The sequence below is a fragment of the Leptodactylus fuscus genome, chromosome 3 (assembly GCF_031893055.1).
Source record: "Leptodactylus fuscus isolate aLepFus1 chromosome 3, aLepFus1.hap2, whole genome shotgun sequence".
NCBI lineage: Eukaryota > Metazoa > Chordata > Amphibia > Anura > Leptodactylidae > Leptodactylus > Leptodactylus fuscus.
In genome coordinates, this window is record NC_134267.1 from 153,742,389 (window position 1) to 153,769,879 (window position 27,491).

Here is a 27,491-nt window from a genome sequence, read left to right on the forward strand (position 1 = left end):
TCAGTGTGGTTTCCTAGCTAACCACTTTTTAATCCGTATAGGTTTCCATTCAGGGGGACCCCAAGTGGACTCCCCGAATGGGATACCGAACGCAGATGTGAACCAGGCCTTAGGAAAGTGAGTAATCCTTGCGTATAAAGCGGATAAGAGTTCCAGGCATTAGAAAGTCATTTTTATCATGCAACTTGATGGAACAAACATACAATGTTTCACTCAAGGTCAACTACAGATGTCTGCACTATATGGGGAATGGAAGTCTGCCAGGAAGCAAGGGAAAGTGCAAAACAAAATAAAATAGAATAAATAAAAATAAAATAAATGATAATTAAAAAAAAAAAAAATAAAAAAAAAATAACAAAACACCTATACTCACCCACCCCCGCTGCTGTCCAGTCCAGTTGCACTTGGGGGGCTTGTTCCAGTGGAAGTCATCGCTGCACATGACCACTGAGGTCAATTAGTGGCTAGGACAACCCCTTTAAGTTTATTGATTGCAACTGGCTCTACTGTTAGCATGCAGCCACTACGTTCACACTAATGCTGTGGGTTACACACAGAGACCAGTAGATTCCATTGACTATTATGGAGTCTATAAGGTGTGCACTGAAAAGTGGAAGAGGAAGAAGAAAAAGAAGAAGAAGAAAAAAAAAAAAAAAAAAAAAAAAGAAAGTCCTCCATACAAGCCTTCTCTCACTATGACAATTTTTGCAGTTTCTCCTATGGAGACTCCGGCACATGTGAGATTATGCTAGCTTCACACATGTGTACAGGTTTCTGTTCAGGGGATCCCAAACAGGACTTTTCGCTCTACATTTTTAAAGCAGAATGGGGAATGGAGTCCTCCAGGAGAGAGACAGCACAGGTATGAACCTAGCCTTACCTTCAAAAACGCATGGCCAGTAAGTTACTATGTTAGAACCCAAATTTAAGTACAAAAACTGGTAAACCGAAGGAAGTTTGTTGCTGCATTCACCCTCAGCCATTCACATACTGTATAAGGCAGTGTTTGTCAAATATTATAAGCATCAGTATTCTCGACCTCAGAGACAGCTTTATGTAATAACCCTAAGACTAAGGCCCCACGCTTTTATTTTTAAGTAGCTTTTCTGCAACGTGAGAACACAGCTCCAAATAGGTTTAATGACATACCTTTGTTTGCGCGGCACACGGTCACTCTGACAATACTGTGAGCTGCAACCATGTCGTGTAACATTATATATTGCTATAAAAATAAATAAATAAATAAATAAATAAATAAATAAAACCACAACAAATGAGATTAAACTAACAAATGTTGAACAACTTCTTCAAAAGATACAATTTATTAGGGCCAGTTCACATGTCACATATTTGGTGCATTTTTATCTGTGTTTTTTTTTGTTTTTTTTTAATAATTGTACTACACAGGGTGTAAGGAAACTGAAATATACACTCACATTGGTCCTTACTGGAGTCACAAATATTAAATTGCTATTTAACTTTTATTATTCCTTTTAAAATGGGTCCAGACTGGACAATCCCCTAAATATCTCTCAATACTCTCTGATCGATTGTTTACAGAGAGATAAAAACAAACAATATGGTGACCAACGGGATCCCGGGCCACTGTGCCCCCAGCGCAAAAATGCTTTCTTATATATGTTGATGGGTCTTATATATGCTGATGGGTCTCTACAAGACTTACAAGACTATACCTCTACAAGACTATACCTCAGTGTCACCAAATCATTAAATACAAGATGTTAATGTCTGCTCAATCACGCCGCTAGGTGGAAGAAGGTGTACGTTGTGGGGGTATTCCCAATATGTCTTATGCAGTTCTGAACAGTGTCAAGCCGCCCATGTCCGCGGTTCAAGCCTAACTGAATCTCCGCCAAATACTGTTCTGCCTATATGCACAACCTAGCTGCTGAAAGATTGATAAACTAGAACCCTCGACGCGTTTCCCTAATAATAGTTCATCAGAAGGTGCATTTTGGAGCAGCGTTCTATTAACATACGGTATACATGTACGTTAATAGAACGTTGCTCCAAAATGCACCTCCTGATGAACTATTATTAGGGAAACGCGTGGAGGTGTGTGTGTGTGGGGGGGGATTGTGGTTGGTTCCCCACCGCTCAGAGTCATCGCTGGGCGGTAAGAAGCTCCCCTCCTGACAGTATAGCGCTACACACAATACTATCAGGAGGGGCGTTCCCAGCTAGACTGTCAGGAACACCCTTCTGACAGTAAAGAGCTATTGGTAAATGCACCAATATCTCTTCAGGGGGGAGAATGGGGGGTACATAACTGAAAAGCCAACAGTGGGAATGCACACTGTCGTTTTTCTAGCGGTATATAAAACCGCGTGTGCACGAAGACATGAAAAGTCCTCTTTAGGGAGAATACAATTATTTATAGACATGTCAGGTGAGGAGATGTGTCCTCTTTAACTACTTCCTTACATATACTATACATGAGTGGGAGTTATCAGGATGTTAAACATGTGGTCACTTGGTTTCCACTACTGCTGAAGACCCAGCAGTATTATTCACAATTAAAGACAATCTGATCTCAGAAATGTTAAGATGTAGTATTGCAGTATATTGTACGGCTGATCACACCCACTAATATACAAATAAGGTATTGCCGTTTCCAAAAATTCTCAAACTGTAAAAATACAAACATATTAATCCCACATAGTGAACACCAGTGGTGAAGGGGGGGGGGATCTAAAATAGCCAAAAAATGAATTAAAAAGTGTTCAAATCATTAGACAAACCCAAAATTGGGTTTGTCTAATATATAAGAAGTACTACTAGCCCCACAAAAAAGAAGCCTTACACAGCTCCATAAAAGGAATTGTGTGTCCCCCCCAGCCATATGAGCTTACCCACAGCACCTCTGCAGTAAATAATCCTGCCGTAACAACTGGGCTAACAGATTTGAATGAACAACAGACAATACTCAGCAAAGGAAAAAAAAAATTGTATGTATGTATGTATGTATGTATGTATATATGTATATATATATATATATATATATATATATATATATATATATATATATACACACACACACACACACACCTACCTATCTATATCTCGACAGCCTCATATATAAAACACCATAACAACATATAGTGTTTTCTAATAAAATTCCAAAATGGTAAGGCTTACCTTTTTAATGGTGTACAGAGAACTGATAATAGAGATCACAGACATTAAAACAATGGCACATGCATAGTAGTAATATTCATCTGTGGCCCACAAAATAACACTGAATAGTTGAAAAATGTAAAAAGGATTGAGAACCTGGAAGAAAAAAAAATACATATGAAAACAATGAATGTGACAAAATATTTTTTACAATCACCATAATTAGAATAATTCAACAATATTAGTTAGTAGAGAAATTGAGGTGTGATGCTCTGGCCATTCTAGGCTAAGTCCCCACATTGTGGCACACAGCTATTTAAAAAAAATAAAAAAAAAAAGCATTGGAAAAAAAAAAAAAAAAAAAAAAAAAATCGGAAATGCGTTGTGTTTATTCTGAAGCATTTTTCATTGCGTTTTTGCCCTCTGTGTTTTTTCTTCCCCTATTAAATTTACAGTGAAAACGCTAAAGTTTTCACAGGCAAATCTGACATGCTGCATATTTGAAAATTTGGTTTTTCCACAGTGTTTTTTTCCTTCTGCAATGTGTGGATTGGGGGGGGGGGGGAGAGAATAAGGGTTTCCTATTGTTTCTGAGAGGAATGCTGTGTTTTCACAATGTGGGGCATTAACCTTAAATAGGACCTTTACCACTCCAAGCCTGTGCAGCTTTCTGCCCCATGTTATAGGCGCTGCTGCACAGGCATGTTATAAGCGCTGCTGCTGCGATCCAGGCCGTGTATTGAAGTGGATGAAGGAGAACTTCACTGACATTGCTACAGGTAAGTAAAGAAACCCCTAAGCAATGAGCATAAGTGCCCTGTACACCCTGTGGACCTAGGTCTAGCCCCTATACAACGAGCATTAACCCCTATAGCCCCTAGGCAATGAGCATTAACCCCTATAGCCCCTAGGCAATGAGCATTGCCTAGGGGCTATAGGGGTTAATGCTCATTGTATAGGGGCTAGACCTAGGTCCACAGGGTGTACAGGGCACTTATGCTCATTGCTTAGGGGTTTCTTTACTTACCTTACCAATGCAGTGCACCGGCATTAGATAGCAGCATTCCGCTCCGGATTAGGCCCGAATGAATGGGCCTAATTGGGAGGGAGCCTCGTTCCACAGACGCCATGACTGAGTCAGCCGCGGAATCCGCAGCACGATAGGACATCTCACTTCTTTTTCCGCTACTAGCTAGTGGAAAAAAGAAGCGAGCGGCTCCCATTGAACTCATTTTTGGCAGCGGATTTTAAGGCAGATTCTGCGTCAAAATCTGCAGCCAAAAAACTCTGTGTGAACTTACCCTAACGTTGTAGTTACAAAGCAGAAACAAAAACATGCCCATCGTGCATTTAGCTCATCCTCCTGGGCAGTGTGATCCAGGGGGATGAACTGAATGCAGGACGGGCATGTTTAGTGATGATGCACCAGTGCTCAGTTATAGAAAAAACTCCTCCTGTGCGCCAAGATACTCATTTGACTAAAGAATAAAAGTGCTTTTTCCTACGCATCCCTGTGCTATGAAACAAAAGGTATGATTTCTACTCTGTTAGCATCTACAGCAGCAGTTTAAAGTAGTTGGTGGCAGTAACAGATTCCCTTTATAGGGATATAGGGATCAATATCTCTCTCTCTAAACTATTGTAAGGGCACACAGCAGATTGCCTAAGAGAAAGACCATTTAGGGTTTTTCATGGTCGGACTTGGCTGAAATTGTATTTCCATAACATGCTGCATTGCAAGAATCCCTGAAACCTAGACCCCTCAAAGAATTTATAAAGGGGTAAAGTGAGCATTTTTGTCCACACAGGCTGTTCATAGAATTTATTAAAATTGGGCCATGAAAGAGGCCGGCATCCTGTCACAGCTAACCACGGGGAAGTGTTCACACGCGGAATGCAAATTCTGCCATTTGAACATACCCAAAATGTGCTGCAAACTGGTTTATTTAGAAAAAAAGGTAAAATAAATAAACCTTCACTTCAGGCACAAAATAAACAAAACAAAATACAGCTTTAACTTCAGGCAAAAACAAAATAAATACCTGCTCGTCTGAGCAACTAACTAAACAGAAAGGATAACCTAACTATACATGTGGCTTACTTCCAGCCACATGAACAAAACAGGAGCAGTATGGTCTCACCGGACTCAGGGTTACAGGACAGAACCACACACCTCCTTTCACCTCATGGAACTGCAATACAAGAGCTGCAGCCTTTTCTGGCCCAGTAATAAGCCCAGGATCTACACCTGGGCTGAGGCCTACTCCAGACCCACCCTGGACCACACATGTGAGAAACCTGGGGCTGATACATCTGGACTCCAGCACTCTGCCTGTCACCTTCTCACACTCTTCACAGCATGTTTAGTGAAGACTTTAATATTAGATATAATTTAGTCATTTAGACGTATATAAATCAATAAAAATCCTTCATAACTAATCTCAGCTATTTTGTATGAATGAATAACCTATGACCTATAATCCTATGATCAGGATTGTATGCTTTTATCATGGCATTAAAAAGGCTTTTGCTGATGTAAATACTCCTGACTTTAACATGCTAAAAAATGTAAAACATTCTGTTATGACGTAGGTCTTCTATGGTACAAAGTTCTGTTGTCTTATAAGTAACCAGCAAGGAAGCACTGCTTGTATCACATTATCAACATAAATAAATGGAAAAACCCAAGAACTAAAACTGAACAAGGATTTGACTTACCTCCTTAATTAGAAGCTTAAAAAGAGAAGGCACTTTAACAGTTATTTCATTTATTCCATAAAATAATTTTCTGAAAGAAAAGAAATTAACCAGGTTATTGTTAATAAAAAATTAACTAACTGTTAAAATTGCAGAATTGCTAAACTGCTAAAATTAACTGTTAAAAAAGACCTGTCTGCAGGTCTAAAACACCCATAAGCATATCTCATCGGAAAAGTGCTGTCACCCTGAGCATTTTGGTGGGTGTAAACACTGTAGCTCCTCTCAGGGCAGTTACCACTCACTGGGCTATTAGAGCATAATTTTGTGTTCACTGTGGAATCCTTTTCTCAATGTATCCATTGGAGGCGGGGGGGAGGGGGGGGCAGCACCAGGGGTATAGGCCTAGCCACTAAGAGGCTGCATCTAGGAATTGGGGGGGGGAGGGTCTTTCCACAGATAGACTAATCAGTTTTGTCCCAAAAGCAACAGGAAAAGGAAAAAAAATGGCAAAGCAACAACCAATCCATGAAGCTAATGTAAGGACAAAGTCTAAAATCTAATTTTCTCATAAATATCATTGGGGGACAGAGCACCATGGGATGTCCTAAAGCAGTCCCAGAGTCTGGGAAAAGAATCTGCCATGCAAACCGCTGAAATTGGACAAAAAGTGGAAGCCAATTAGGAACACAGAAGCCGTGAACCATGCACAACGCTAAGCAGTGGCGTACATGGTCACCTGCAGGGAGCAGAAGTCTCATCTAGAACTGTAGAATTCAGAAGATGGGCTTCAGCACTAACAGACCAAGGCTGCCACATCCTAGTGCAGACTCTCAAATGTACAAACAAGGAACCCAAGCAGCGAAAGGAGAGAAATGGAGTTCCCAACTGTGAAGAAAATATGACAAACTCCCAAATTCCAGTGAGGGAAGAAAAGAGGGCTAACTGTCAACATAGACCAACATGGAAGACCATGGAGGATGGAGAAGGCAACGGACATATGGAGGAGACCTGGCAAGGGAAGTAAAGTAAAACACTTTTTTTTGTAATTTTAAATGTTGTAACGACATAAAATATGCTGGAATTTTATCCTGTGTCAAAGTTAATGGCGCTAATGTCTGTTGTGACAAATTTATCTGACTGTAAAATAAATAAAGGTTCAAACACACACTGGCTAAAACGTTGCTACATTTGATAAATGTTGCTGTTATGTATGATGTAAAGCCAGGTATCATATAGAGGTCCAATATTTTACTTTTAATTCTGTACAGCATATAAGGAAAAGGTGCATCATTACTGTTCAATAAATTCTAGTTTATATTCAATGCAATCACAAGTTATACAAAGCTACAACAGGCATTTATATCTTCACCTACAGCAAGGAACTGCCGTAAATACTTATGAAATATCTAAACAGAGGTCAGTACGGAGGTCATAAGTGATGTAAGCTGGAAGATAATTTGACTAATCGTTATCAATGTGACTTTGCATTACATGTATTCAGTTCAAAGGGCACAGTAAAAGCCAATCTGAACTATGATACATTTTCCAATATTACAGTGCAATATTACAATAGCATGGACACCTTTAATCACTTTCTGTGCTAAAAAAAAATTGGGTTTAATCAAAAATGTTGGCTTCAGTAGCTTACACATATTCTATGACATGGCAAGCCGGAGAATCCCATATTAGCTCGGATACTACTGTATACTCTTGCTCCTGAAACTAATGTAAGCTTAATTCTTAATTAAAGAAAATAAAAAAGGTCTCATTATTTGTTTTGTGCCTTGAGGTTTATTTTTATGAAAAACGGAAAAGACAAGTATTGGCTGGACAGGTATTTATGTCTATAGACAATAACAGACAGTGATGTTGTGTATGCCATCCACTTGTCACCATTCTTGGGGATTGGCACCCTCTCGCTGATATTGTGCTGCTCCCTTACCTTTGCAATATAAGCAGCCAGTGAAATAACTATGCAGACTAGGCAACAATAGCCATTACTTAATGTTTACATTGCATTGCTTTCTAGAGCAATTTAAAATCTATGTATACCAACATGTGTATAGAAATACCGCATATATCTCTAAGGGCTAGTTCACACGTAAAAACCTCCTGGCTTATTTTGGTCCTGAAAAAAACCGCTTCCTAATTAGGAAGCTTTTTTTTGACATTGCCAGGCTTTTTTTGGAGCTTTTTTTTTGTAAAAACCGCTTCCAAAAAAAGCCAGGCTGTTTTCCCCTCCCATAGAAGTGAATGGGCTAAAAAAAACCGCTAGCGGTTTTTTCCGCGCGGAAAACGCCTGAAGAAAGGTCATGTCGCTTCTTTTTTCTGCTAGCTGAAAAATAACTAGCAGAAAAAAAAAAAAGCTAGTGGAAAAAAAAGCTAGCGGAAAAAAAAAGCTAGCTGTTCACATAGGGCTCCATTGTAAAGGGGCTGATTTTGAAGCGAAATCCGCTGTCAAAAAACTCCCCTTTGCCCACGTGTGAACTAGCCCTTAGAGATATCAACTACACAAGAAAGTAAAACGTCCTTGGAATTTTATCAGTAATAAAAGTGCTGATAAAGTAAGGATCTGGTAACATGCTGGTAGAATCAGCAATTGGACAACTTGTGTTCAGATATTATTATCTTGGAAACGGTTATTTACAAATCAATTTGAATAAATCTTAATGTTAACATTAATGAAGCGTTGCAGTATTCACATTGACCACTAAGTATCAGCACAACATGCTACAATCTGCGCTTATAGTAAAAAGCATCATATTATTATATTTGCATTACGTATTTAATAGGATTAGTTGTGAACATATAAAATTAGTGTATAAAAAGCATGGACTTAAAAAAAAAAACGGAAAAAAAAAACAAAACACCTGTTTCAAGTCATTGAGAATACACTCACAGGCAACATAACCAATGACAGAATATAAAATAAATGTAAAAAGCCTCAACAGCAAAGTTTATTGTTATCTTACTGACCACAAATGCAGGTACGTACCTATAATCGTGGAGTTCCTCACTTAATCCTTTGCTGTGCTCAGAGTGTATGGCCGCACATGAAACCCTATCCTCTAGACCCCTATAGAGAAATAGTGCAAATCATGTCAACATCCAGGTTAGGAAACAGTAGGCACATGTTACAGCACAAAATCCTAAGACTGTAATGTGAAATTACACTGAAAAAGTAAAGGTTTTTCCAGGATTTTACATCTATATTACAAGGCTGAGCCATAAAATATCCGCAACTTCTTATATTGTTTAGCGTTTTTTTGTACAAGGTAGCTTTCTCCCCAGTCACTGCTGCACAGTGACTGGGTTATGTCAGTTCATTTGATTTGCACAGAAGATATTTGACAATATTTAGCTAAGATTTTGGGCACAATATGGTCAAAGTGTTTTGTTACAAAGAATTGTATAAGAATGGATAGAGAAGTTTGAGGAAAGTTGCACAAGCGTCAGCCATGAAGAAGGAAGCGGAAACTTGTCTACAACCGATGGCAACAATGAGCGTGCACATGAACAGACTCTCTTACACGAGTGAAAGTGGATTATATGGCAAATGACAAAAATTTACATCTGATGAAGAGGTGGAGAAAGATTCATTTGTCGCTGCTCAGTCTAAAACACATTTTATAAATATGAAAGCTTGTTGACAGATGGACAAAGTATTGAAAAGTAAGGAGATTATGTTGAAAAGTGGAGAATTTCTCTTTATCTGAAAGTTGAAACTCCCCAGCCGGAGTGTGGATCATTTTTGACTTGTCCTCTCATTGATTAATCTGACTCCTTATATCCTGCCAGAGGATGATTGAAGGGACTGTGGAAATTAGGAGGAGAGCCCTGCAGCCGCCTACATGGCTTATGAGGCCATTTCCTAGTGGCTGTTCTTGGTACTGCAAGTCACATTCCAGTAAACGTAAAATATATGGGGTCTGTTGGGCTGTTGTAGTGATCTGCCTATCCGTTGTTCTAGTCCTTCGACAGATCAGAATAGTGAAGAGGCCAATGTTAGTTTACAAAAAGCCCCCCTCCCCCTTCCTCTCTTGAGGACTTGTCCCTCCTGCATTACACAGATAACCCACAGAATTAAATGAGCATGGTGTAATGCCTAGTTTCATCTGAGGAGTTCATACAAGGAAACAAAAGTTTATTGCCCAGGAGTCTCAGTACAGAGACACTTTGTGATTAGCTTAATTTCTAGGGATGTGTGGTGGAGGGAAGGAGGAAGAGGGGGGTCCAAATTGGAGCATTCCTTTATCAAAGTCAAACACTATATAACTGCATACTTACTTAAGAAAATAACCCAGATCTTACATTTCTTTACAGTGAAGTTTTGAGAAGATACAAGAAAATTACATGGAGTACTTCACTAACATATGTAAGTACTTACGTTAAATAAAGTTTAGAGTCAGTTCTGTAAGGTATTAGAGAAAACTTAACTTTTTAATAAAAGTCTAACACAGATGACTGAGCCAGAATACACTGCTCTATATTAGTGCACAGCCATTTCTGCCTATCAGAAAAAACACCGATAGATAAACAATGCCTCCCTATCATTCAATACACAAATTGGGTCAGTGCTATTAATTCCTTCATATAAAGACAGTCAGAGGCAGCACAAGTGTGAGCCTCACCTTAGGGCTAGTTCACACAAAATTACGCGTGTGCATATTCCGTGACTGCTTTCCGCTCCGGATTAGGCCCAAATGAATGGGCCTAGTCCGGAGGGTGCTGTCGCGAGGCGGACACCGGGGCTGATTCAGCCACGGATTTCGCCTGAAGAAAGGGCAGCTCGTTTGTTTTTTCCGCTAGCGGAAAAAAAGAGCGCTATCGGTCTACATAGACCACCATTGTGAGGGGGTGGATTATGACGTGGATTCCTTGCCAAAATCCGCCCCCTCTTGCCCCGTGTGAACGGGGCCTTAGAGGCTACTGGCCTAATGAGACACCAACAAAGCCAGAATTGGTTATTGCCACAGATAGGGAGGATATTAAAACACTGAAAAACCACTAATGGAGAAGGAAAAGACAGCAGACAGTATCTTAAAAGAAGGAGAAGATCATACGAGTTTCCTCTTAATGATTCCTCAGGGGTCGATACCATTACCAGCAGTTGAAACTGCTACTGATACAACAGGTGACACAAAGAAAATGGCATGACCGCAGTTGATAGCAGCGTACTTACGTTAAATAGTTGAATGTTTGATGCAAATTATTCCAGTAGTAAGTCACACTGTGATGCACAAAATAATGAACCTGGGAAAGATAAAGAGGCATTTATATTATAATCAAAGGAAAAAGCTAACATTAAAGGGGTTATCCAGCTTCCAAAAATTATCTGCAAATACATCCACTGCAGTACCTTCCCTGCAGCCTTTGCTTGGCTTTATTTCACTTGCTGCTTCTTGTATGACTTATTTACATGCAGTGAATCTGTAGACAAACTACATTTCCCATGATTCATCAGCCTGGTCTCAATCTCTGTGTACCCCTCCCTTCTCTACTCTCCAATGAATCACAGTTAATAAATCACTCTCACATCTGAGGTCACATGCTGCTGTGAAGTTTCGTTTGCAAGCTCACCCCTCTTCCTGCGAGCTGCAAACAGAGTGAGATCAGGCAGATGAATCATGGGAAATGTAGTTTATGCACAGTCACTGCATGTAAATAACAGTGACAGAAGGTGCAGCAAAGAAAATAAAGCCAAGCAAGGCACCATAAGGGAACAGTGAGTATTTAACACCATTGTGGCTGTATTCGGAGATCATTTTCGGGAGCTGGATAACCCTTTTAAAGTGTGTCATTTTACCCCTCTGTAATTTTTCTTCTGGTGCAATGGGAAGTTTTAAAATGACAAAGCATAAAAACATAAATTAACCTAAGTAATCCCAGTGAGGTAGTAGCAACTTCCACATAGTCATGTTGCCCACTTTCTGACCACTGCTCCTGGGTGTGAGTGACATATCCCTTGTGATGTCGGGGAGTGAGGGGACTGTGAGGGAGATGTCAGTCAGCCCAAGAGGGTAAACGGCATGACTAGGCTGAACCTGCTCTATGCCCACCATGACTACTTGGGGTAATTTACACATGACTTTTTATGCTTTAAAACACTGGATCTTCACTTTGCAGCAACAGAAAGATTATAAAAGGGACCAATGGAAAGACAATGTCTTCTTCTCGCACATGATGGGGCTAGGTCATGGTGGAAAAAACCACCTGCATGTTCCCTGTAACAAAATTATTACATTTTTATAAGAAAACAGCCTCAAGTGTGACTACTTAGCAACTGACTGATTGTTCCTAAGGAATACCAGTATTTAGTGTGTATTATACACCATGAATAAAGACACTAATATATGTTTCACTGGCCACTTTCTTCCTTGTGCACTCAACTGACTAAACTTGGTGTACACATTAGATTTTAGACTGCTGAAGTGGCAAATTTTGCACTGTCTGCTGTTGGTTGGTCATACATAAACCTACAATAGTCTCATACAGCAAAGCATCAACTAAAGCTGGTCAAAAGAAAAATCTGTTTTTTAGGATTTTTTTCTGCCATGCGTCTGACATGATCTGCTGTGTATGGGCTAGACCGACAGACCTGTGGAAGACTTTTGTACTGTGGACATCAGTTTGTACTAATAACACACAAACAAAGTGTCCGTCCTTTCCTCTTTTCAGAACCTCATTAGCATTGAGTGTCTTCCATCAGTTCATTTTCAAAGTGTCTGGGACAGTCGACTGTTTATTGGAAGGTTTGTGGTTATTCGTGTGTTTTGGACAGTACAAACAACCAACCACAGTTCTTTTCAGATGAGCGATGGAAGTCTAAAATCTGATGTATATGGTCAGCTTAAGAAGTAAACAGGGCCATCAATGAGTTAGTTGCCAAAAGGGACACTTTAGAGGCAATACTCATAAAATAAGTTCCTTGATAACGTATAATTTAAAAGTCCTTCCATACATTCAAACATCGAGAAGACACGTACATTTTAACTCACAGGACCCATCAGAGGCCTATATCCTTTAGTGCTGCCATTTACACTACATGCAGCTATAGTAATTAGAGATGAGCGAACACTAAAATGTTCGAGGTTCGAAATTCGAATCGAACAGCCGCTCACTGTTCGTGTGTTCGAACGGGTTTCGAACCCCATTATAGTCTATGGGGAACATATACTCGTTAAGGGGGAAACCCAAATCCGTGTCTGGAGGGTCACCAAGTCCACTATGACACCACAGGAAATGATGCCAACACCTCTGGAATGACACTGGGACAGCAGGGGAAGCATGTCTGGGGGCATCTAACACACCAAAGACCCTCTATTACCCCAACATCACAGCCTAACAACTACACACTTTACACACTCAATACCACCTCTCTGACAGTAGGAAAACATCTTGAAACATGTGTATTTGGCACTTGCAGTGAGGAGAGCTTGTCACCAGCAGTGAATTTGGCCCTTGTAGTAAGTTGAGGTTGGCACCAACATTTGTTTTGAAAATCAGGGTGGATTGAGCCTCTAACCAGCAGAGTTTGGGCAAATTCATGGTGGAGGGAGCCTCTAAAAACCCCAGTTTGGACCAATTCATGGTGGAGGGAGCCTCTAAAAACCCCAGTTTGGACCAATTCATGGTGGAGGGAGCCTCTAAAAAACCCAGTTTGGACCAATTCATGGTGGAGGGAGCCTCTAAACAGCCCAGTTTGGACCAATTCATGGTGGAGGGAGCCTCTAAACAGCCCAGTTTGGGCAAATTCATGGTGGAGGGAGCCTCTAACCAGCCCAGTTTGGGCAAATTCATGGTGGAGGGAGCCTCTAAAAACCCCCGTTTGGACCAATTCATGGTGGAGGGAGCCTCTAAACAGCCCAGTTTGGGCAAATTCATGGTGGAGGGAGCCTCTAACCAGCCCAGTTTGGACCAATTCATGGTGGAGGGAGCCTCTAAAAACCCCAGTTTGGACCAATTCATGGTGGAGGGATCCTCTAAAAACCCCAGTTTGGACCAATTCATGGTGGAGGGAGCCTCTAAAAACCCCAGTTTGGGCAAATTCATGGTGGAGGGAGCCTCTAAAAACCCCAGTTTGGACCAATTCATGGTGGAGGGAGCCTCTAAAAACCCCAGTTTGGACCAATTCATGGTGGAGGGAGCCTCTAAAAACCCCAGTTTGGACCAATTCATGGTGGAGGGAGCCTCTAAACAGCCCAGTTTGGGCAAATTCATGGTGGAGGGAGCCTCTAAAAACCCCAGTTTGGACCAATTCATGGTGGAGGGAGCCTCTAAAAACCCCAGTTTGGACCAATTCATGGTGGAGGGAGCCTCTAAAAACCCCAGTTTGGACCAATTCATGGTGGAGGGAGCCTCTAAAAAACCCAGTTTGGACCAATTCATGGTGGAGGGAGCCTCTAACCAGCCCAGTTTGGACCAATTCATGGTGGAGGGAGCCTCTAAAAACCCCAGTTTGGACCAATTCATGGTGGAGGGAGCCTCTAAACAGCCCAGTTTGGACCAATTCATGGTGGAGGGAGCCTCTAAAAACCCCAATTTGGACCAATTCATGGTGGAGGGAGCCTCTAACCAGCCCAGTTTGGACCAATTCATGGTGGAGGGAGCCTCTAACCAGCCCAGTTTGGGCAAATTCATGGTGGAGGGAGCCTCTAAAAACCCCAATTTGGACCAATTCATGGTGGAGGGAGCCTCTAAACAGCCCAGTTTTGGCAAATTCATGGTGGAGGGAGCCTCTAAAAACCCCAGTTTGGACCAATTCATGGTGGAGGGAGCCTCTAACCAGCCCAGTTTGGGCAAATTCATGGTGGAGGGAGCCTCTAACCAGCAGAGTTGTGGGAAAGCAGGGTGGAGGGAGCCTCTAACCAGCAGAGTTGGTGGAAATCAGGGTGGAGGGAGCCTCTAACCAGCAGAGTTGGGGGAAATCATGTTGGAGGGAGCCTAGTATTAGCAGAATTGTGCAACGCTTATGGTGGATGAGTATGAGGATGCGGAGGAATTGGAGAGGTTGAGTACAGACATGGAGTTTCATGTTGGGGTGCTTTACACAGGTGGGCACAAAAATGAAGGCTCTATCCAGTGGTGGTTCATTTTTATCAAAGTGAGCCGGTCGGCACTCTCAGCTGACAGACGGGTGCGCTTGTCAGTGATGATGCCACCGGCTGCACTGAACACCCTCTCAGATAGGACGCTGGCGGCAGGACAGGACAGCACCTCCAAGGCATATAGGGCAAGTTCAAGCCACAGGTCCAACTTCGACACCCAATACGTGTAGGGCGCAGAGGGGTCGGAGAGGACAGGGCTGTGGTCGGAAAGGTATTCCCGCAACATGCGCCTATACTTCTCACGCCTGGTGACACTAGGACCCTCTGTGGCGGCACTTTGGCGAGGGGGTGCCATCAAGGTGTCCCAGACCTTAGACAGTGTGCCCCTCGTTTGTGTGGACCGGTGAGAACTTGGTCGCCTACTGGAGGAACTGTCCTCCCTGCCGCCAACGTCACATGCTGGAAACATCTCCATCATATTCTGCACCAATTGCCTGTGGCAAGCATTGATGCGATTGGCCCTCCCCTCTACCGGAATAAAAGACGAGATGTTGTTTTTATACCGGGGGTCAAGGATAGCAAAGATCCAGTACTGGTTGTCCTCCATGATTTTGACAATACGCTTGTCGGTTGTAAAGCACCCCAACATGAACTCAGCCATGTCTGCCACAGTGTTAGTTGGCATGACTCCTCTGGCCCCACCGGAAAGTTCAATCTCCATTTCCTCCTCATCCTCCATGTCTACCCATCCGCGCTGCAACAATGGGACGATTCGAAGTTGCCCGGAAGCCTCCTGTATCACCATCACATCATCGGACAACTCTTCTTCCTCCTCCTCCTCCTCCATTAAACGCGATGAAGCGGACAGATGTGTGGACCTACTCTCCAGCTGTGACGGATCAGATGCTATCCCTGACTCCTCTGTGTGATCTGAGTTATCCCTGATGTCAATCAGGGATTCTCTCAGAACACACAAGAGCGGGATTGTAAGGCTCACCATCGCATCCTCAGAGCTCACCCTCCTTGTGGACTCCTCAAACACCCGTAGGATGTCACAAAGGTCTCTCATCCACGGCCACTCATGGATGAGAAACTGAGGCAGCTGACTTTGTGGCACCCTAGGGTTTTGTAGCTGGTATTCCATCAAAGGTCTCTGCTGCTCAACCACTCTATTCAACATCTGAAACGTTGAGTTCCAGCGTGTGGGGACGTCGCACAAAAGCCGGTGTTGTGGCACATGCAGGCGTTGCTGGAGAGATTTTAAGCTAGCAGCGGCTACTGTCGACTTGCGAAAGTGGGCGCACATGCGCCGCACTTTCACCAGTAGCTCTGGAACATTGGGGTAGCTCTTTAGGAAACGTTGCACCACTAGGTTGAAGACGTGGGCCAGGCATGGAACATGTTGGAGTCCGGCAAGCTCCAGAGCTGCTACCAGGTTCCGGCCGTTATCACAAACGACCATGCCTGGGCCCAGGTGCAGCGGCTCAAACCATATTGCCGTCTCATCGAGGAGGGCATCCCTCACCTCGGAGGCAGTGTGCTGTCTGTCCCCCAAGCTGATCAGCTTCAGCACAGCCTGCTGATGTCTACCAACGCCAGTGCTGCAACGTTTCCAACTCGTAGCTGGGGTCAATCTAACAGCGGAGGAGGAGGCGGTGGCGGAGGAGGAGGCGGTGGCGGAGGAGGAGGCGGTGGCGGAGGAGGGGGGTGTTCTTCTCGTGTCCCTGCCAGGAATGTTAGGCGGGGAGACGAGGTACACCGGGCCAGTTTGGGAAGCAGTCCCAGCCTCAACTACATTCACCCAGTGTGCCGTCAGTGAAATGTAGCGTCCCTGTCCGCATGCACTTGTCCACGCATTGGTGGTCAAGTGGACCTTTGTGCAAAGCGCGGAACTAAGGGCCCGCCTGATGTTGAGTGACACGTGCTGGTGCAAGGCGGGGACGGCACACCGGGAGAAGTAGTGACGGCTAGGGACGGCATAGCGAGGTGCCGCAGTTGCCATCAGGTCCAGGAAGGCGGGAGTTTCAACAAGCCGGAACGCCAACATCTCCTGGGCCAGCAGTTTAGCGATGTTGGCGTTCAAGGCTTGCGCGTGTGGGTGGTTAGCAGTGTATTTCTGCCGCCGCTCCAATGTCTGAGAGATGGTGGGTTGTTGTAAAGAAGCGCCTGATGGTGCCTTTGATGGTGCAGGAGAAGGAGATGAGACAGGAACAGGGGAGGATGAGGGAGAAGTCAACAAAGTGGCGGAGGCAGATGAAGTGGTGTCCTGGCTCGTCCTCTGGAGTGCATCGCCAGCACAGTCAGCAGTGGCAGTGGCAGAGGCAGTGGCAGAGGCAGTGGCAGTGGCGTGAACGGCAGGCGGCCTTTGTCCTGCCGTTGCTGCCTGCCACTGATTCCAGTGCTTGGATTCCAAATGACGGCGCATTGAAGTGGTGGACAGGTTGCTCTTCTCAGAGCCCCTAATCAATTTCGAGAGGCAAATTGTGCAGACAACACTATATCTGTCCTCGGCGCATTCCTTGAAAAAACTCCACACCTTCGAGAAACGTGCCCTCGAGGTGGGAGTTTTTCGGGGCTGGGTACGAACTGGAACATCTTGGGAGATTCCGGGTGTGGCCTGGCTTCGCCTAAGCTGCTGACCTCTGCCTCTGCCTCTAGCTACCCTTTTTGGTGCTGCACTTGCCTCAACATCCACACTACTTTCCCCACTTGACATCCCCCCTGTCCAGGTCGGGTCAGTGTCCTCATCATCCACCACTTCCTCTTCCAACTCCTGTCTCATCTCCTCCTCCCGCACAATGCGCCGGTCAACTGGATGCCCTGACGGCAACTGCGTCACATCATCGTCGATGAGGGTGGGTTGCTGGTCATCCACCACCAAATCAAACGGAGATGGAGGAGACTCTAGTGTTTGAGCATCTGGACACAGATGCTCCTCTGTTAGGTTCGTGGAATCGTGACGTGGAGAGGCAGGTTGAGGGACAATGAAAGGAGCGGAGAACAGCTCTGGGGAGCAGGGACAGTTGGGGTTATTGTTCTGTGAAGCTTGGGAATTTTGGGAGGAAGGAGGACAAGACTGTTGGGTAATAGGAGGAGAGGAGGCAGAGTCTGACTGGCTGCTGGACAATGTGCTGTAAGCGTTCTCTGACAGCCATTGCAAGACCTGTTCCTGGTTCTCGGGCCTACTAAGGTTTGTACCCTGCAGTTTAGTTAATGTGGCAAGCAACCCTGGCACTGTGGAGTGGCGCAATGCTTGCTGCCCCACAGGAGTAGGCACGGGACGCCCTGTGGCTTCACTGCTACCTTGCTCCCCAGAACCATTCCCCCGACCTCGCCCACGGCCTCGTCCACGTCCCTTTCCGGGAGCCTTGCGCATTTTGAATTCCCAGTTAGAAATTGGCACTATATACCAGTAGCAAAAATTGTGGGTGCACGTAACCCCAATATATTCTTTGAATTCCCAGTCAGACAATGGCACTATATACCAGTAGCAAGAAATGAGGGTATTTATAACCCCAATATATTCTTTGAATTCCCAGTCAGAAACTGGCACTATATGGCAGTAGCAAGAAATGAGGGTATTTATAACCCCAATATAGTCTTTGAATTCCCAGTCAGACAATGGCACTGTATACCAGTAGTAAAAATTGTGGGTGCACGTAACCCCAATATATTCTTTGAATTACCAGTCAGAAACTGGCACTATATGGCAGTAGCAAGAAATGAGGGTATTTGTAACCCCAATATATTCTTTGAATTCCCAGTCAGAAACTGGCACTGTATACCAGTAGTAAAAATTGTGGGTGCACGTAACCCCAATATATTCTTTGAATTCCCAGTCAGACAATGGCACTATATACCAGTAGCAAGAAATGAGGGTATTTATAACCCCAATATATTCTTTGAATTACCAGTCAGAAACTGGCACTATATGGCAGTAGCAAGAAATGAGGGTATTTGTAACCCCAATATATTCTTTGAATTCCCAGTCAGAAACTGGCACTGTATACCAGTAGTAAAAATTGTGGGTGCACGTAACCCCAATATATTCTTTGAATTCCCAGTCAGACAATGGCACTATATACCAGTAGCAAGAAATGAGGGCATTTATAACCCCAATATATTCTTTGAATTACCAGTCAGAAACTGGCACTATATGGCAGTAGCAAGAAATGAGGGTATTTATAACCCCAATATACTCTTTGAATTCCCAGTCAGACAATGGCACTGTATACCAGTAGTAAAAATTGTGGGTGCACGTAACCCCAATATATTCTTTGAATTCCCAGTCAGACAATGGCACTATATGGCAGTAGCAAAAATAGTGGGTGTATATAGCCCCAATTCTATTGCTAGGGGACTTGCAGGGTATTTCTGGGGTGAAGGTGGGGGGGCACACCGTTGGAACGGGTATCGGGGGTATATATCGGGTATACGGGAATACACTGACAGTGTATTCCATTCAGGATCCTGGGAAAGCTGGGTTGCGGCGATTGAGCCCGTCAGTGCCACGTTACACTGACAAGCTTCTCCCTGGAATTTAGCTCTTATAAGAGCTGTTGGTTGTCTTCTCCTTCCTATCCTAGCCTGTCCCTGCCTACCCAGAATCTAAGCCCTAGCTAGCTGGACGGAAACCTCCGTCCTCGGTGAATTGCAAGCTCAGAATGACGCGAACCTGGGCGGCGCTGTTCTTTTAAATTAGAGGTCACATGTTTTCGGCAGCCAATGGGTTTTGCCTACTTTTCTCAACGTCACCGGTGTCGTAGTTCCTGTCCCACCTACCCTGCACTGTTATTGGAGCAAAAAAGGCGCCAGGGAAGGTGGGAGGGGAATCGAGTAATGGCGCACTTTACCACGCGGTGTTCGATTCGATTCGAACATGCCGAACAGCCTAATATCCGATCGAACATGAGTTCGATAGAACACTGTTCGCTCATCTCTAATAGTAATGCTAGTTTCCACCAAAGTATTTTGCTGAGAATGACTGATTTACAAGCATGGCATGTACCCAAAACACCATTTAAACTTACAGTTTCCATGTTAGCTGGCAGCTAAAACCCTCCATACAGACACCAGATTAGACAATGAGCTTCTGTTTCTGTGCTTGTGCTGAACAAAGGTTAGCAATGCTGCTGCCAACTAGATCTCTACAGAGAACATTTCTACATAGCAATGCTGTATCACCCTCATCTCAACAAAATCTTTCATACTAGAGAGTGTAAGGACGGAGGTAAAAACACTATAAAAATGGCATCTGTAGAGAGAACAAATAAACAACAAACACAACCATAGTGTGTGGTACAACCATAGTGTGTGGTAGTAGTGTGGTATATTTCTTATTGGTTTTGTAGATAAACAACAGCCTGTGCGACCATTAACTATCAAACCGAGAACAGCAACAGTTTGCAGTAAAACCACATTGGCCACGGTGCAGCCATTACATGAGAACCCAGCCTTACACACAGTCATTATATTACACCGCCAAATTCTGCAAGTCTTACATTCACAAAAAATGCAACATGCCCTCAATCCTGCACAGATTATTTCTGTTAAACATAAATATGATACATTGAATACCTGTAGATTTTACAACAAAAATTAAATATTGCAATAACTCAAATAAATAGTGACCAAAGAAAGATGAACATAACTTCATGTATCATTGTAGTGTTCATTTGCTTTTGTATAGCCATCACAGCGTATTTGCTCCATCCATGTATTTCACCTTGTTTCATACTAGGATATACCCACGCAGAGACATGGGTATGAATGTGCAGATCTTTTATAGCTGGAAAGTTAGAATATATTTTCACCTCGTTTAGTGGGATTGCTGCATTATTCATTGGACGATCTTCACTGTGCTCGGTGGGACTCTCAGGAAGGTGGCCTGTGTGACCATTGATCACTTTGCTTGTCATAGACTCAGGACTTTGAAAGGGGTCAGTTCCTGGGCACAAACGTATTCGCACTTTTGCACAAAACCATCTTCTGAACTCATCCTAGCAAATAAGAAAAAAAAAAAAACCATTGTATATAGAAACAGATTCCAAACGGGACTTTAATGGCTCATAGTGGTTACAACTGTGCACGCAAAAGGTTCATACTGGAAGACTGCAAGCTGGCATTACAAATCAACTAGAGCAGCAATGCTACATAATCCAGAGTATTGCAATGATCAGTTGCTCAAAAAAAAGCAACATTTACACCATACCAATGTTTCAAGGAGATGAAAACGCAGAGATGATGAAAAGCCAATACAAAAATGTATACCAGTTATGCATTAATGGATATACTTCTTAATTTCCACCTACTCCTAGGACCTCCACAATCACTGAATGGTGGTCCAGAGTACCTGCCACAACACTCATTGTCTATGGGGCTGCCTTAAACGGCACAGCACTGCACACAATCTGTACAGAAATCTATTACAATAGAAATCACTACAGAAGTCGTTGTGCTTTACAGTTCGGAGACAAAATTACATAAAAAAATGTGAGGACATGTAGCCCCCGAGGAGGTTGAGTATTGTTATTTCCCAAACCTTCTGCCCACTGCATTGTTTACTGGCGATATTATCATTAATTTAATTTGGTGTTGGACCGTTTTCATCAATTGTTTCTTTTGCATTGATTTATCCATTTCATAGATCTTTTACCGTTTGGGACATTATTTTTGGCATGATTTTCATCATAATAGCCATACTACTTTTATATACTGGTTCTTATATATCAAAAATCATTTACAAGATAGTTTAGTTACTGTTCACACATTCAGCAGTAGTTTTATTCTACTTTTGTAGAAAATAATATGTTAAAGGGGTTTGCAAGGTATTCTGGTTGCATCCCCTGATTATTATAATGCTTTTTGCTTTTTCTCCACTTTGGATTAAATAAACTACTGTTAGTTTTGTATCTTCTATGCGCTCCTGCTTTGGTTTCACACTTGCCAGTGGTACTAGTGGGGTTATTTGGTCATCATTTTATCGTTCGATTGCACTAGAGTTTGGGAAGTCAGCAGAAGAACATCCCCCACCCGGTGTGGTATGCTAATGTGTATTTATTACATGTCAGGTTACTTGCAGTATATTATGCTTTAAAGTTCGGGAGTTTTCCTCAAAACAGAAAGCGTGTTTTGCGAGGACAACATAAAGGGAATCTGTCAGTATGAGTTAGGACTCTCAAACGGTCACAAACCTGTTATCCAGGACTGTAACGTATTCACAATGAGTAACTTCTAGAATATTCTGTATAACATAAAAAATAACTTTGAATGTTGTATTGAAAGTGTAGTAAGGAATTATGGATGAAGTGGCTCTGCCAAACAGTTAAAGTCACCAGGCCCCTTCCTGCTTGCTTGCCACCCCACAGGTCAGGGACATTATCAATAGCCATCTCAAGCCGCATCTGTTGTATGTGGTGTTCAGATGAGGCAGAGGCCAGTATACCCAAGTTCACTGTACATTTACCAGATGACACAAGAGGTGGCTTCTGAAGACATATCCAGTCTGAAGGAGTCCAGATAGCCCAGCTAGACAGCTTAAGGAGAAACTCTACCTCTATGACTGCTTAATGCCATCTGTATAGAAGGTTTAAAGCCATTTTTCTCAATTATGTTAAATCTTTGAGAAGATAGAATCGCAAGCCTGTTATGGTCCTGGATAACAGGTTGAAAGCAGTTAAAGGGCAGATAGATTCAGTATCTGGGATGAAGAGTCCTGGCCATGAAAACAATAGTCATGAGGTGGATGGAAACAAGACCTCCTTGAACATCCACACAAAAAAAAACAAATGGTAGACAAAGTGGCATCATACGAGAGAATTATAAATAAACATAGGAGCTGCCAAAAAAAAGTTGTGAAAAGTCTTGAAACCCTGCGGTAGGTGTTGTGTCAATGCAGACAACCCCTCTATTTTTTGTCTTACCCTGTTCAATCAACAAAGCACTTGATTTTTTAATACTAGGACAGTATGTTGGTGTGAAGATATAGATTGCATACATTGTACTTTCTCTTAAGTCTGGATTTTAAAAAAAATAAGGCTATGGCTATTTTTCAGCTTATTTTATTCAGATCAATCTAACCTTACAGAGACTTACAGTTGTTCTTAGCAGCACAACGTCACAGTCTTTCAATGTCGCTCGAGTGCATGTTGCTTTCACGCGCCACTTAGGCATCCAATAGAGAAGGAGGAGGAGAAATCCTCCAGTACACAGCACACCCACAGCTACTAAAGCCAACTTCCACCGGCAAAGATTGTATCCATAAATCTCCTGTATAGTGAAATAAAATAAAACTGATATGCCATAAAAAAAATTACAAATGCCATTTTCAGTTTATCTATGTAATTGTCTAAGTTATTACAAATACCGCTTATTTTCATGAGTTGCCCAGGAGAACCTGTTTTTGGCAATGGGAGTGGGGAAGGTTGGGAAGGAATAAAAAAAAAAAAAAAAAGCCACCAACATATAAACCTCACCTGATGCTGCAGTCCCTCTCACCACAGTGTGGACCTGCTGCTCCAGGGTCTGGTTTTGGCTAAAGTCCCCACAAAACATAACCACCCTAAGGCTGCCTTGACACGGAGTAATGCCGGGCTTGTAAAAATCCTCATTCACAGCTGTACACGCGAGCGCTGTGGAAGGCTCCCGAACACTTCAATGGGAGCGCTCGTAAAGCCAGCGTTATGAGCGCTCCCATTGAAGTGAATGGGAAGTGTTGGGGAGCCTTCCGCAGCGCTCGAGTGTACGGCTGTGAATGAAGCCCGGCGTTACTCCGTGTGAAGGCAGACTAAGGCCAATCAGCAGCCTTAATAAAGAAACCTGGACATCACATGACGAGTGGCAAGGACTTCCACCAAAATAAAACCCTAGAACGGCAGTTCGGGACTGTGGTAGGAAACACCAGAACACTGGGGAAAGAGTTTTTTTTCTTCGTTTTTTTATTTTTTTTATCCCCCGCCTTCTCCAGCCTCCTTGCTAAAAACGGCTTTTCTTGGACAATCCCTTTAAAGGGGTTTTCCCATTTCCTATCACACTACATAATATCCTTAGGACAGGTGATATAAATCAGATTGGCAATAGTATGACTCTCTGCATACTCATTCATTAGCTATTTGTACTGCAGCTTAGTCCTAGTCAAACAAAACTAATTGCAGCACTGCACCAGTGCTGCTAAGCCTATGTTCACATTTGCGTTTGGTAATCCGTTCGGGGAGTCCGCATGGGGACCCCTGAACGGACTACTGAATGCATTGGCAAGCAGTGTGCAGTGAAAGCACACAGACCCCCATAGATTTGTCCCAAACAAAAAATAAATGCAACAGCCCAAATCCGTAGTAAAAAGGTAACAAAAGGTTAAGTACAAATCCACTCACTTGATCCTGTTGCTGGTATGACGTAGGTTAATGGATGCAATGCGATCGGTGCTCGGAGATCTCTCCCGGCAGAGACAGGAACAAATTAATGAAAAGTAGCAAAGTCCAGCACGAACGATCAGCCATCCATGTATCATAAAACGTAGCTTTTATTTTACATATAAAAAAACTTCATGTGCAGCAGTAGGGGTTACAAGAGGGCTCTTGTAACCCCTACTGCTGCACATGAAGTTTTTTTATATGTAAAATAAAAGCTACGTTTTATGATACATGGATGGCTGATCGTTCGTGCTGGACTTTGCTACTTTTCATTAACTTACCCCATAGATTTGTGCTCTCCGCGTGTTGCCCGCACAAATCATGCGGATATGAAAGTAGATCACAAAGTACTTTTCTGTCCGCATGTTCCGTGCGGACACCGCGCAGAGGGTACACAGACCCATTATAGTCTATGGGGTCCGTGTGCTTTCACTGCACACCACTTGCCAGTGCGTTTGGTAGTCCGTTCGGGGGTTCCCCATGTGGAATCCCCCCCCCCGAACAGATTACCAACGCAGATGTGAACGAGGCCTAAGCCATCAGCTTGCTGGTAGAAAAATCCAAGCAACCAATGAATGTACGCTGTGTGGCATGGGGAAAGATACTACAAGCGCAGTCCCACTGATTTGAATGGGACTAAGCTTACAGTAACCTTCCCAGCCATTACATATCTTGGGCAACTGTGCTAGTTCTAGGACACCATGTCAGCTGCGAACAGTTGATCGATGGAGTTGCAGGGAATTGAACCCTGCTGAACTGAAATACTAATGATCAATCACTAAGTAAAATGATTTAAAAAAAAAAAAAAAAAAAAAAAAAAAAAAGGCAAAAACCTTTCATCAAACAATGACCAACCTAAAACACAAAAATAAACGGTATACTCACCATCTCATCTTCCTGCCCTTTGTTGATCTTCTCCCCATTCTCCATTTTCACTGAGTTCAGAAAAAGCCCCTCCAAACTTCAAGATACCGGACTTTGATGCTGAATGAAAAACAAGACAATGAATTAAGGATGCAGCCTTAGGGGGCGTTCACACTACCGTCGGTATCCGACATGTAGTGTCCGCTCAAAATCTGTCACGGACACTAGGAGCGGACACTAGATGTGTCTGTGACACCTGTCATTCACTTGAATGGGCATCGGGTGCGTTCTTTTGCACTCCGTGCCCGTTCTTCCCTGTCCGCAAGAGAAGATGTCCGACTTCTCAAGCGGACAGAAAAACCCTGCATGCAGAGTTCCTCTGTCCGCTTGAGAAGCCGGACATCTTCTCTTGCGGACAGGGAAGGACGGGCACGGAGTGCAAAAGAACGCACCCGATGCCCATTCAAGTGAATGACAGGTGTCACGGACACATCTAGTGTCCGCTCCTAGTGTCCGTGACAGATTTTGAGCGGACACTAGGAGCGGACACTACATGTCTAGCCTGTTTTGCACAATAAAAACACTTTTTGTGTCATCATAGTCTGAGAGAAAACTTTTCATTTTTCTGTACACATAGTTGTGCAAGGACTTGCTTTTTGTGGGAGAAACTGTAGTTTACTATATATTGTTTAAAAATTTGTAGTTATTTGTTAATCCATTTTTGAAGACCATGGAAATGTTAGGGCTAGTTCACACGGGGACATGGACGCTGATTTTGCGGCCAAATCAGCGTCCATACAATGTCCACACTATGTGAACTGCTCCCGCCGCGACCATCGTGGTCGCGGCATTCACCTCCGCTGTCGGCTCAAATGAATGAGCCGACATGGAGGGCGCTGCGGCTGGGCGGAAGCCGCGGCTCATCGCGAGCGGCTTCCGCCCGAAAGATAGGTCATGTCGCCTCTTTTTCTGCTAGCTCGCTAGCAGAAAAAAAAAAAGCGAGCAGTTCACATAGGGATACATTGTATGGACGCTGATTTGGCCGCGAAATCCGCTGTCAAAATCAGCGTCCATGTCCCCGTGTGAACTAGCCCTTATGGTGCTTTCTTGTACAGACTAAATACCAAATACAGTATATAAAGGTGCTGCTTAGAGAGGTGGCAAGAAAACATTGAGAGTTCATGTTTCCATTCACACATACATTTTGGGATCAACATGCCTTCTGTTTTTTTAACTGGCGGCACTCAGATGGGATTATAAGAAATGCTTTCCTATGGGCTCATGTACATGGCAGTTGTCAGGACCATTTTCACTGAAAAGAGCTGCCACCTGAAGTCTATAGAGCAGTGAACAAGAAGGATGGCACTCAGATGTCATCTGTCTGTCACTGATCTATTACCAAGAAATGTATCTAAATAAATGCAAATCAGTGAAAAACTGATGAAAAATGTACGCACAACACAGATACAAAAAACAGACATATGAATTGGATCCAGAACAGAAACTGTCATGTGCACAGGGCTTAGGGTTTATCTAAGTTTTCACAATTCATGGCCTTGTTAAGACAGGTAATCAGATGGTGGGGTCCAGTTGGGGCTCCCACAGATCAGATGTCTCCTTAGATACAAGTATTGTTCACATGCAGGAGTTGAGCTACTCACTTGCCATATTCTTAATCATGGCAGTTATGGGTACTGCAATGGTGACTAACAGACTTGCACGTAACTGCCATACAGAACAAAGCTGCTATCAAGACTATGATGAGATATTGAGATCAACAGTCGAGAGTCGGACCCGCTGCCTTTAGAACTCCAAACACCGGTGTCTATTTTTAGAAAGCTGTAGGTTTTTTTGGATTGGAAAAATATAATTGTCGATCTTGTGTTTGTTAAAGAACATCCATCATGTCTGCAACTTTAATATTGATTTACACTAATCTATACAAACTAGCCAACAGTAAGAGAACGTGTGGTCTGTTCTACACAAGCAGAACATTGGGACAGGTGCAATATGTGTTTTGGCAATAAAAGACTAGGTCTACAGGACATAGACACAGCTCTGCAGATTGGTAATGGTAACAGAAGGGTTAAGTGGCTGATGATTCAATGGAAGAAGTTGTGGTACAGGAGTCATTCATAAAGAATGCAAGACAATATTACTGTTAAAAATAACACTCAATTCATCACGCTACTCCTGCCCAAACTTGGAGAACTAACGGAGCATCACACACTGCAACACACCGCCATGACTCACACGTGAAGCTTGCACTTCAGAGCCAGGCAAAACAATGCAAGTATGAAGATACAGAGCCCCACAGAGGTGATTCAATGCA

At 43.2% G+C, this 27,491-nt stretch overlaps 1 protein-coding gene across 1 annotated transcript in view; it reads right to left on the reverse strand.

The window, feature by feature from the left end:
- ATP13A3 (ATPase 13A3) overlaps window positions 1-27,491 on the reverse strand; it is a 96,276-nt gene that overhangs the window by 40,273 nt on the left and 28,512 nt on the right. Inside the window, exons 2-9 of the mRNA XM_075268560.1 lie at window positions 25,181-25,279; window positions 22,980-23,153; window positions 20,699-20,884; window positions 11,021-11,091; window positions 8,834-8,914; window positions 5,857-5,926; window positions 3,160-3,294; window positions 1,150-1,222 (exon numbers count right to left, since the gene is read on the reverse strand). Of these exons, the coding sequence (XP_075124661.1) occupies window positions 1,150-1,222; window positions 3,160-3,294; window positions 5,857-5,926; window positions 8,834-8,914; window positions 11,021-11,091; window positions 20,699-20,884; window positions 22,980-23,153; window positions 25,181-25,225 (835 nt within the window). The 5' untranslated portion in view covers window positions 25,226-25,279. The remainder of the gene's footprint in view (window positions 1-1,149; window positions 1,223-3,159; window positions 3,295-5,856; window positions 5,927-8,833; window positions 8,915-11,020; window positions 11,092-20,698; window positions 20,885-22,979; window positions 23,154-25,180; window positions 25,280-27,491) is intronic.